Source organism: Urocampus carinirostris, chromosome 9 (genome assembly GCF_059441175.1).
Source record: "Urocampus carinirostris isolate Australia breed hairy pipefish chromosome 9, RoL_Ucar_1.0, whole genome shotgun sequence".
In the NCBI taxonomy this organism is placed as follows: Eukaryota; Metazoa; Chordata; class Actinopteri; order Syngnathiformes; family Syngnathidae; genus Urocampus; species Urocampus carinirostris.
The window spans coordinates 7,339,793-7,352,682 of NC_142357.1; the positions used below are offsets into that span (position 1 = coordinate 7,339,793).

General features: G+C 38.7%; 1 protein-coding gene across 1 annotated transcript in view; it reads right to left on the reverse strand.

Moving 5' to 3' along the window:
• Nucleotides 1-12,890, reverse strand: part of tenm1 (teneurin transmembrane protein 1) — a 381,706-nt gene that overhangs the window by 133,176 nt on the left and 235,640 nt on the right. The window contains exons 11-15 of the mRNA XM_088344425.1: nucleotides 9,977-10,177; nucleotides 6,235-6,420; nucleotides 6,115-6,144; nucleotides 5,889-6,035; nucleotides 34-268 (exon numbers count right to left, since the gene is read on the reverse strand). Coding sequence (XP_088200551.1) covers nucleotides 34-268; nucleotides 5,889-6,035; nucleotides 6,115-6,144; nucleotides 6,235-6,420; nucleotides 9,977-10,177 — 799 coding nt within the window. The remainder of the gene's footprint in view (nucleotides 1-33; nucleotides 269-5,888; nucleotides 6,036-6,114; nucleotides 6,145-6,234; nucleotides 6,421-9,976; nucleotides 10,178-12,890) is intronic.

A 12,890-nucleotide genomic window follows, 5' to 3' on the forward strand; every position in this document is an offset into this window, starting at 1 on the left:
ACCCAGACTCTCAAGGAATAAACAAGCACACACCTGGTATCAAAGGGCACATCTCCGGGGAGAGTGTGTGTGGCTGCCTTGCCGAGAAGGAAGTGTATGCGGTGGTAGAAAGTGTGAGTGTGTGTGTTGACAGGTGAGGGGGGTGCTGCCGAGGGCAAGGGGCTCCGCTGCAACAGGGCCATGGGGTCTGCAGAGCCGCGGCACAAAGGGTCGGAACTGCAGCTTAGTTGCTCACAACAGTCCGGATCCACGCAGTCAATCAGACCGTCTGAAATAAGACAGGAGATAAGACTGAAATAAGACTGTGTCACGTGAGTACGCTATATGTCACTGTATACTCTATATAGTCATGATTGTGTGATTCCTTATATTATAGCATTGGTATTAATTTAATCATTTATAAATATTTCACTGATTTAGTTGTAATTACACATTTTATAGTTTATTGTACATTTGAGTGTAATTTTAGTGTATATACCTGTATATATATATATATATATATATATATATATATATATATATATATATATATATATATATATATATATATATATATATATATATATATATATATATATATATATATATATATATATATAATGAGGTCTAAGGCGCGTAATTAAATGCATGAATTGCACAGATGATGTGCAAATGATCGCAAACTGATCACGCATTATACATTTTTTAAAAACATTTAATAAGTATGAGTATGTTTTGGACACTGATTTGTAATAAAAATATTCAAAATATGTTTGTATTTTGGACCCATTTAATTTTAAAATGTTAAACATATTTACAAAAATTATATCTTTTTATACATTTGATGAGAAATTCTTGCGTATCCTTAGCATTCCAATGATGTCATCCAAAATTTCCACTTAAAGGGACAGTTTGTATTATTCTAACACTAGATTTCAATGTATGGTGTACATCCAACCAAAAATAAGTGGTAACAAGCACTTGGAAGACTACAAACAATGGATATCAACAGGAACAAAATGCACCACCTTTATCAGCGAGATAGGGGACAAGTATGGTAGCTCCCTTTAGATCAGGCTAATGTTAAATAAATGCTAGTTTTTTGACCTACAAGTTTCTAAGAAAACACATGTAAATATTATACTGCATATAATTTTGCTCATTTTTACATTTTGTACTGTTTTTTGTTTTTTTATAGGTGCTAAATACTACACACTGTCCGTATAAGCTTTTCTGAAGAAATTAACAAGACCACACCAGTCATCTCTAAATAAAGGAGGACATCAACGTAAAAAAAAACCGACATTGTTTTCCCCGATTACTTCTGTTCCATTTGGACAAGCATGTCACCATTTTCAGAAAACAACTTGGCTCTTTTTTCCTGATCAACATGCCCAGCAAGGAAAGCCATCTTTATTGTTTCATTGATTTCTGCCAATCACTTGTAGTGACTGACAAAAACCTACCTGCAAGATCTTGTACTGATTTATAAAAGGAGGGAAAATAATACTATGATTCCGCTTGTTTTTTACAGCCTTTATTATATATCCTTAAGTATACGATTTTGTTTACACTTTTTATTGATATAGTAGATCGATGATAGGAAAAGGATACCATGAATCCTTAGACCAAAACAAGTCTTTGCAAATAATAAGATTGGAGAAAGGGGAAGTGCATAGGCATTATCACGAATATAAATCAAATTACACTCTTTCATCAAGCCCCCTTTATATTGCTATTAATCACATATTTGTCACCACAATTATTTGAATGTGAGCAATAAAAAGCCCAGTGTAAACAATACGCTGCTGATAGGAACCAAAGCAGCAGGTAACAGGAGCCAGGCTGGCATTTGTGCTTCCTATTTCAGGCTTGTTTCTGAAAAGGCAGGAAGCTGCGCTGACATTTAAATGCATCTGACCACAGAGCAGAAAGCTAAAGGCCAACAATATTCTATTATAACCTCCTCCGACAAAAGTGGTCCCGTACAATAATTCATTTCCATAAAATTATTCAGCACTCCAGCTTGAAAGAACGCAATTAATTGAATTTGCTATGTTGTTGCCATTAAAAAGGACAATGTTTGTAAATTGCTATGCACATGTGGCAATTGAAATTCACAAAGGAATAAATGATAAGGAATGCATATGCAATGTAAAGGTTTGTATATGAAAGAGCAATCTTTTGTTTTCCTTCCAGGTGGGAGGTTGTGATCGCCTGCAATCCAGAAAGAGTACCGTATATTCATTACTATTGGAGCACCGAAATGCAAGGTGCAACTCTCCAAAAGAGTCTTTTGTCACATATTTTTCATATATATATATATATATAGGTGCACTCGACTAAAAGATGCCTGATATTGAGACGACAGTAAAAGCTACCGTGTTTATTTGTGTTTTCAGTCGATTCATGTTACTGACCCCAATTGCAAAATATTGTATGCAACGGAAATCGAACTTAGGTTGCGGTTGTTAGAGACCTGACCAGGGTTGGGTAGGTCTGGGTAAATTATGACTCACAACACGTGGTAAGCTCTCTCTCCTGGCTTTAATCTCTTTGATCTCCGGCAAAACTAACATAAAATGCGACAGAAACAAAATGAAAATAAATCCAAACAGCTTGCCAACATAATTTTTGCCGTTCCATGTATTCCGTTACTCCCCAAGCCTGCACAAAATTTAGTAATTGTATTCATATTTGGTTTCTTTTGTCTTTGATTAGCATATTTGGTATTGGAGTAATCCAAAAGTAATTGAAAGTAATCCAGTTAAAGTAACCCTACCCAACCCTGGGCCTGACACTTTAGCAGTAGACCACCAGTGGTACAGATGATATATAAAATGGGATTGGATTTTTGGGCATTATCACTACTTTACTCTGGGTGCCAGAAAGACTGATTTGCATTTGGTTGCATTGGTTTGACAGTCTCTCCGCACTACCCTTGCATCATTAATGTTGCAGTTTTATATGTATAGTTTTATAAAAAATCTTGTATAGTATTTTTTGAAATACTCTTTCAACAAGATACTATACAAGAATATTAAAGTGCAACGTTATTGACGCACAGGTTAAGGAGTGAAGAGACTGTTTAACCAATGAGAATGTAGACGCAAATGCATTATGCAAATCAGTGTATAATAAGTGTGATAATGCCATCTTGCCATTTGTACCAATGGTGTTCTAGTGGTAAAGTGTAGGCACCCTCTCCCCATGGCCCAGGTTCAAATTCCATTGCATACACTGTTTGGTGATTTTGGTCAGCGATGTTAACTGATTGATTATTCCTCACAAATATTGAAATACAGTATTTACAACTAATTTCTGAACAGTCAATTTATAATTTTCCAAATATTGTTGCTATTTTATTGCACAACTTTATGATTTAGGACCTGATTCACTTTACATATTTTTCCGCCATCATGTGGGCGTTATGGATAACTGCATTTACTTTCCAATTCTGTCCTACTAAAAAAAAACAACAACAAACATTTCATTATAAAACATTTTTAAAAAGCGCCAGGGAGCCACTAGGGAGCACCAAACATATGCATGTGGCTCCTGAGCAGGTTTAGCAGGTGAAGAGGTCTAAATTTGATAGAAAAAGAAAACATATTTCTATGTTCCCCCCATCAGGATGCAGAATACAATGCAGGGTAAAAATCCGCAAAGCAATAAGCCAGCGATAACCGAAACACGTGTACATTGAACAGTGAAGCATAGTGGTACACGAGTACCCAGGTGTCTCTCAAGTATCGTGGAGTAATGAATACCCTTAAATACTTAATTCATTTACGATCTTGTCCACCATATTCTGCAGTATATAAGGCACATTAGGAACATTTTATTTGGCACACTTCCAAATTTCTGGCCAATTCGGGATTTTCAGGTGCACCTCATAGTCTGGAAAATACAGTAATTGAAAAGTTGAAATGAAATGATCTGAAATGATCTGCATTTATATAGCGCTTTTCAAGTCAATGACTTCCCAAAGCGCTTTACAATTTGCTCCACATTTCCCAATAGCGGCCATGTAAGGCACTGACCTGCTTATTGGGGGTATTAGGGGTTCAGTGTCTTACCCAAGGACACTTCGACATGTAACACGGGATTCGAACTGGGATCCCTTGATCCCAAGACGAGCGCTCTACCTCCTGAGCTACTGCCACCATTTCATTTACTGATTACTTGTTGTTCCATCTATGACAGAACAAAACATTTGAAGGCTGAAATGCGCACATGCCATGTAGAATGGAAGTATTAGCACCAGGATACTGTTCAAAAAGTGGGAGAGTAAAGTGGCGCCGATAAAAGACTGGAACCATGAATGAGCTCTGTGACTATGTGATACCTATGTACAGTGTACCACATTGCTGCGTTTTATGCAACACAGTGCCATGCGATGATTTTTGCTGTGTGCTTGCTATGGTCAAAGGGTTTTTTAGAATAAACTGAAAACAGTTTAGGGAACCTTCGTGTATTTTAATTGACTGCACTTAATATGTTGAAATATTCTTGCTGAAAATAGTTCGTGCACATGCGTGAAGGTTGTGGTGCCAAATGCAGGGAATTCGGGTGGAAGATAAAAATCCCAAAACAAACAAGTTTAAGAATGAGAGTGAAATAACTTATTAACAATGAATATGTAAGAAAAAAATATACAAGACCTGGAATTAAGTAAAAGTAAGCTAAGACTTGTCTCCTTTTAGCGACTCGAAGTTTCATGCGTTTCTAGGAACCATAAAAAAACTCTTTTCAGAAGGGTTATTTCATGGACTGAAACCATCAATATGCATATTTATATTTATTCATCTATTTATTTATACATAATACAAATGATGTATTTTTGCTTATTTATCATAAGAATATTGTTCAGGGTTCCTGTAGTTTAAGGCATGTAAAATTCAATACTTTTTTATGCCTTTTGAAATTAAATTAAGGACCATGTTGAGAAAAAAAAAATAAACACAATTGAAACAAAACAAAAAAAAGACTCAAATAGTTCTTGCACACAATACATCATACCTCGTACACATTACCAGGCACAGCTTTGAGCCATGGCGAAAAACGTTCGTCGGTCAACTACTTCTCATTAAATTGACACTTTCTCATGGTCCAAAGTAAAACAGATCTGTCCGCAGTTGCTATGTGTATTTTGGGTTGCAAATATCATACTGTAATTTTGCGGGGCTTGGAACGGATTAGCGCATGAATTAAATTCGTATGTAGAGGTACCACTGTTACTTAGTATCACCAAATACTCAAGAATTGAGCACTTGCATTATTATCATTCTGAAAATACAGACGGATTAAAAAAACAAGCCTTATTACAAAGTCAGAGAATACAAAATATTCTTATGGTACAGTAAATGTATAAGATTAATCTGTTGAGGATGAAACCATCCAATTTTGCTTTTTGGGAACTTTGAGCCTAGGAACATCAGTGTTTACAACAAAATTGGATGTGACACTCCATGATGATGATGGTGAAAATGCCCTTAATAAACTGACTGGGCACTTTTGATATTGCTGATTCAGTAGTTTTTCCAGGAAGACATTTAGATGGTTCCCATCTATACGCAGGTAATGCTCTAATGGCGCAGAACTATTGTATTTTTTTAAAAACCTTTATTTAAATTGCGTCTCAGTATGTGTTATGCATATCAGAAATTTAACTGTGAGAAAACAAAAAGAATTAATGTACACCCAAACACAACTTGAGTTGTGACCAATAAGACATCGCAGGCTTCGCAGCACGAACGGGACAACACAGGGAGGAAAAGAAAGATGCACAATGAAGCAAATTCTTTTTTGTTAGCAAAAGGAATGAAAGAGTGCGCTGAGGACAGAAATGAAAGAGGGAACAAAGACGGACTGGGAATGGAAATTGATAGATGGTGATAGAATGTCACCTCCATCGTTGTCTGCTCCATCACTGCAGTCAGTTTCCATGACAACACTGCATCCGGGCCCGCTCCATCCCGCCTGGCAGACGCAGCGCCAACCACTCTGCTCCAGGGTACAGCGCCCGTGCCCGCTGCACAACCCCGGGCAGCCATCTGAAAATGACATTTAGGTACAGTCTTCAAAAAGCCAGAAAAACTTCCTACCAATAAAAAATATATATTTTAAAGGTACCTTTCACAACAATGTCCAAATCGTGTGCAACTGCAGAGGAGGGGGATAGAAGTGACAATGACACCTTTTACCGATCCAAATATAACAGTGCATAAATTAAAACCTCCCACGTGCGCTCACCAATGTTGCAGTGTTCTCCCTCCCAGCCGGGCTGGCAGACGCAAGTTCCGTCGTGGCACTGGCCGTGTTCCTCGCAGCGAGGATGGCACGCTCTCTGCTCGCAAGCCGCCCCAAGCCAACCTTCCTCGCACTGGCACCGGCCCTCCGAGCAAACGCCGTGACTGCCACACGGCACCGGGCACAGTTCTGCGAATGGGGGGGGACCGGTATGTTAGGTGACCGGAGAAAAGAGCTGATTGAGTGAATTACCAGTTGAAAAAAACTGGGGACTGCTAAAATGTGGAGTAAAACAACCGAGGGCAGTTCAGGTTTGACACATTGACATTTAATACATTTGTCAAAAAGTACCGTAGAACAATTGGTAACTCATCAATGGGGCCCACCCTATTCAGTTTATTTTGTGAAAGCTGGAATCAATGCACATTTTTGTTTCCAATCTAGCAGCAAGAGCTAAGCTACCAGGGCAAGAGTTTCACCGTTCACGAAATGTCAATTTAAAGTTTACTTGGTTTTCCATATTTATTTTGGGGGACACCTTGATAAATAAAGTGATGTCACAATTAAGCCATACAAGTTCAGTATTTAAATGTTATAATTAACAACAGGCATCGTCACCATCAACAGCGATCCCGTCCATTGTTGTGTCTTGGTTGGTCTTGTCTGCAAGTTTCCAAAGGTTGAGAGATATCATATTTAATTGACATTGCAAGGTGCTTTGTTAATTTTGTCAGTCATTTGAGGTATGGCGTCAGACTCAATGTATTTTCATAGTATGTTTCAATCTTAATCTTTTGTGGAATTAAATGGAGCTTGGAGGCTGATCTTGCTGCTGCTATATCCTAAACGACACACACACAAGGCAAGTAGAACAGTTGGCTAGCAACAAAGATAGTTGTGTTAGCTAAAGCAGTGTTTCCCAACCGGTGGGTGTGGACCAAAAAGTTGGTCGCCCTGAGAAAATAATGCAAAAAAACACAGTTAAAAAAAAAAAATAACCGAAGGAAATCTTTAACCCATCAACAGTAGATGGTGATAATTATAAAACAAAATAAAGTTCTTTACAGATGTTGTACATAGCCAAACATAGATACATCAGAGACTACATGATATATGGATTTAAAAATTCGGAGTCAAAGACACTGAAATATCGCGCTTTGGATTTAATTTAATATGCATATGCATTTGGCATTATAGGGAATATTATTACTTAATGTTGTTTTGGTTTTGCCGCTCACTTTGTTTTGTTTGAAAAAAAATGTAGATAAATATAAAATTTTTTTACTTTAAACTGCACAATCATCTGATACATTTGAGAAGTGGAAGTTTTTTTCTTGATTCGGTGGGTCACGGATTGTAATTATGGTGCCAAATGCACATTAATCATACAATTCAATTGAAATTGAGGTATACAATGCTTCTTAAAGGTGAATTTTTAAAAAACACCCTTTTTTTTTTTTTACTAATGTAGGATTTAATAGTTTACTTATTTTATTAATCCCAAATTATTCAAACCACACATAGTAGTGGTTCAATAATTTCTACACTTGAACTTCAAAACATCGGAATTCTCTTTGAAAGACGAAATCTTCTAACTAGTTTCACTCAGTGGGAATACTACTCGATTTGATATGGTTTAACTCTTACTTTTACAGTGAGCCTTTTGGTGTCTTTTCGTATCTCTGAAGGAATCCGACAGTTGTGTAAGAAGGCCATTAACTTTATCCCACCCATAAAATACTATTTCAAGTCCGTATTGACATATTTTAAATTGTTAAGTCTTTGATTCAGTCCAGTTGGATACACCTGCACCTTTGAAAATTCCTTTTTGGGTCAAAAGTGTGCAGTGCATTTTCAAAGGCACTGTTCAGTGGAAATGTTGGAACCTTTCTTTCCTCTCCACTGTTTGATTTTCTGTATCCAATTCCCTAACAATCATCATCCCACTGTTTCTTTCCTCTCTATTTTCTTTCTACTTTCTCCTGCGAGAAAAAAAATCATTTGTGAGTAAAGTGAGCAAAGTGCTAGAGGCTCACAGAGACTACTTACCTAGCCACACTCAAGTTATTCCAATTTACATTTACATTGCATAGAGAGGGAGGGGAAAGTGGATTTATGGTAGAGTTTCCAGCTCTCCATTAAAGTTACATTTAGCTATGCTCAAGCAAGAAGGGCGGTTTGCACGGTTCTTTTTCATAAAGACATCTCGGAGAAGAAAACCTTACTTGGACCACTGACACAAATTTAGATAATTCATGGTCCGTCCTTCCCACCAGCTTTGGTATTTTACTGTAATAAGGCGTTTACACTCTAGAGATCAAGTATTCATGCCACTTGGCCATAAATCTTGCATCCGTCAAATGACACTCTGATAAGGACAAGGATGCAGTTTGAACCCCCTTTAAATGTTACCATTGCTTTTGTGTTTGTCTTTTCTTTTCAACTAAATGTTAAGTCAAATCAAATTGAATGCATTTGTTTTGGAAGTAAATCTTGAAACTGTTTTATAAAAAAAAACAAGAAAAGAAATTGGAAAATAATGTGGGCACTATTCTGTAAAGAGTAAATGCCACGTTGTGCGTTTACATTCTTGAGCAAACCTTGACTAAAAAATAGCACTTTTCTTTTTCTCCCTCTTTTTGACGTTCTTTCATCATGTAAAGTAGCTGAAGGAAATGTGCTTGTTTGATTGTTATCAACTGCTATTTGGTAGTGGTTGTAGTAGCACAGGAATGAGCACAAAAACTGACCACAACATAGAACTGCACAAAACAATAAACATCAGAAAAAAATCAGGAATCATTATACTTTTTTAAAGTAGGAAATTATTTCAATCCCTGTAACGTATTACAAAATATTTCTTTTTCAACTATCCATCCATTATCTGCACCGCTTATCCTCAGTAGGGTCGCGTGGGTGCTGGAGCCCATCCCGGTTATCTTCGGGCAGTGGGCAGGGGACACCCTGGTTGGTAGCCAGTCACAGGGCACACAGGGACAGACAATTTGTTCGCTCATTCACACCTAGGGAAATTTGGACCGGCCAATTAATCTGACATGCATGTTTTTGGAATGTGGGAGGAAACCAGAGTGCCCATAGGGAACCCACGCAAGCACAGGGAGAACATGCAAATACCACACAGGAGGTTCGATCCCATGACCTTAGAACTGTCCCGCACAAGCGTTAACCACTGCATCCCTGTGCTGCCCGGTCTTCAACAAGTTTGTTTTGATTCACTATTTGCTGGAATGACCACTTGGCCACTCTGTGGTGCATTGGTCCCTCCTCAGGCCTCCTAATCGCTTTCCCTTGAAGTAACACAAACATTAAAATTTCATCGTAAACTGATGTCATAAAATTACCAATTGTGGATTCTAATTTGGAACTTCTTATTCAGAAAACTTTAAATTTCAAAGGAGTCAGGCAGGAGGAAAGCTCTTTGAGAGGGTGATTAAGGTCTGAGTTCTCTATGTTTCTTATATTTCTTTCAAATGAAACAAATAAGATATCAGTCGTTTAAAAACAAGTTCTGAGGTGTGCTTTCATTAAATTAAGCTGACAATTCCACAGTACTACACTAATCTTTCAAGCAACCTGCATGTGTATATAAATAACTAAAGCAATATCATCAAATGATGGCTATCCATTCTGCCCCTGGCGTGAAATTCTATCCAGCAAGCCGGAATAAATGTGTGGCGTCTAATCACATGTTCCGTTGCTGTTGTAAATCTAAATCATGTTTTACCGATGTAGCAATCGGGTCCTGTCCAATTGGGCTGGCAGGCGCAGGTGTCTGATTCGGGAAGGTAGGTGCCATGTCCTGAACATTGCTCCTGACAAGCTGGCAGCGGTTCGTCACAGGTTACTCCTGCCCAGCCAGGAGAGCAAACGCACTCCCCTCGGACGCAAACGCCATGCCCACCACACTGAGGGTCAATACAATCCACTGCAGACAAAGAGAAACACACATTTTAGTTTGTGTCGAGAGGACATTGTTAAAAGTACTCCCAAATTCTCACACATGCACAATTTGAGGAAATAATAGATGTTTTTTAGTCTAAATAGTAGTATATCTGTGTTACAGTGCCAGTGTAGTACTATTTGTACTACTTTTCAGTACAAAAGCCAAAGAGTATATGAGGTCCCGGTTTTAAGCACTAAATTTGCTGTTTAGTTTTGTTGTATAATGTATTTGTGTTTTTTGTTGTAGTATTTTTGTTGTATTTCTGTAGCAGTATTTGTGTAATAGTTTTTATGTAGTACTATTTATGTCTTTGTATCAGATTCGTAGTATTGTTATATGTTTTTCTTTTCAAAATGAAAGCAAAATAATATATTAGGTCCCTATTTTAAGCACTAAATTCGATATTTAGTTTTGTAATAATTTTGTCGTATTGTTGTATTTTTTTTAGTAGTAGTACTTTATTTCCCCTGATACATATGATCATTATACTTTGACCATTTCCGTTTGTCGGGCTGTAGTTTTCTCCTCCCTGCGTTAAAGGTTCGAGCGCACCCGTCTAATTATAATCATCAGCTCAGTGAGTATGAAAGCAGTGTTCTTTGCATCCCATCCAGAAGTTAACTGCCCTCGCTACAATCCCTGTATCTGTTCCACAACATTACATTTCATAGGACACTTAAAAGCGGAGCTTTGATAAGGGGTGAAATGGCCTGCTTGGAATCTGGATGTGCGGCTGCTCAGTGTTACTGTGTGTAATTACAGCTCCGAGTGGCGAGCCAAAGCTAAGCACAACGCTCGGTTCTGTCGTTCAAGGTCAAACACGTGATTAGGTCTCTGCGGGCGACAGGAGACAGGACGGGGCCGTGCTGAAAGGTTACGATTAAGTGGAACATAAAGCTACGTATAATGTCGCTTTGTGAATTTTGTAATTGGTGGTCAACCAGGGGAAGGCTGCAAATTATACTTCACTGTACACACTATGGCAAAAAGACTCATTCAGATAACTTCATGGTAAGACCTTTCGCTACTTCTCGCTTCGGTTATCCCTGGTTCACTGCTTAGTGGATTTTGAATTTAATTCAATTGTCTTTCTTGTCATTGATATAAATGCATAGTGCATTGTGTTCTACAGACAGCAAATGCTATGACAGGGGTAGGCTACGGAGGGTGTTGGGTAGGCGTGAATGTGTACGCGTCTGTGCAAGGCTGGTGTATGATGTCAGTTAAACAGAGGGTCGGGCACAGAAGTTAATGTTCACAACCCCCCAGCGGAGCATGGCACCAGATAGCTTTTAGCAGCTCTTACACTGTAAAAAAATAAATCATCAGACTCCTAGGAAAATAAGATGAATTCAAAAAATCGTAATGGGAGAGAAGGAAATACCGTTCCGGCCTACTGCTCCCGCTAGGCTAACAGTTTTCTTAAAACACCCCTGCGAAGCCTGTATCTCACCAACGCCAGATCTCTTAGTTGTTGGAAACCACTATACTCGGGACAGTTGTTTTTTGATCATTGCGGACCAAGCTCTGTTGGAGGACACCCGATGCTAGTGTGCAGCCAACGAGCCTCTCCCTTAAAGGCTTTCTTACAGGACAAAGACAAGCCCTCTAACTTTATTGTACTTTTCAATAATGACCACAAAGACAACCATGTATATTTCAATTCTATGTTCTGTGTTTTTTATTTTTAGATAGATAGATAGATAGATACTAGGTCTATAGTTTTTAAGGCAGCACGGCGGCGCAGTGGCTAGCGCGAGGGCGGCACAGTTCTGAGGTCGTGGGAACCTCCTACGTGGGTTCAAATTCAGCTATCGGCCTTACTGTGCGGAGTTTGTATGTTCTCCCCGTGCTTGCGTGGGTTTCCTCCAGGCACTCCGGTTTCCTCCCACATTCCAAAGACATGCATTTCAGGTGGATTGGCCGGTCCAAATTGTCCCTAGGTGTGACTGAGCGAGTGAGTTGTCTGTCCCCGTGTGCCCTGCGGTTGGCTGGCAACCAGTTCAGGGTGTCACTGCCTGGAGATGGTTGGGATGGGCTCTAGCCCCCCCGCGACCCTAATAAGGATAAGCGGTACAGCTGATGGGATGGGATGAGATGAGATGAGTTTTTATTTTTTTACTCGCATGCTGTCAGTCGTAAGAATATCACATTGAGGTAAGTTTTGCCCTTTGGCACTTTTATAAAGGTGCAACTTTGTTTATTTTCACTTTTGGTGGAGGGGTTCTGGTCCTTATTTTTGTGATACCGAGGAATTACTGCATATTTCTATTGCTGATCTTTTGCAAAGTCCATGTTTTTTTTCCCAGGAAAATTACTTGATTCCTTGGACGACTGGAAATTTCTATTATCTAAGTGGACAGCTTCCCAGACAAGGAATTCAACAGGGATCTGATTCATCATCAAGCTTCACATCAAGGTCGCGGTAGGATATGTATTATTCTTTTGGCTTATAGCATATACCAATGGCTTTGGGATTCATGGTTTTGGGTTCAAATTCAAATCAAGCACCCCCCAAATGATAGCATTTTTAAAATATTTTCTCTTAAAGGACAGAATAGGCTTAAATATAATGAAAAACGCTGCAAAGGGAAATATAACCAAATGTGGACAGAGCAGCGTCGAAAATTCGATTTGGAACACCTCTCTGGACTGCCCCCACACCTGCTCCTCTTACTTTGGGGACTCCAGGGTA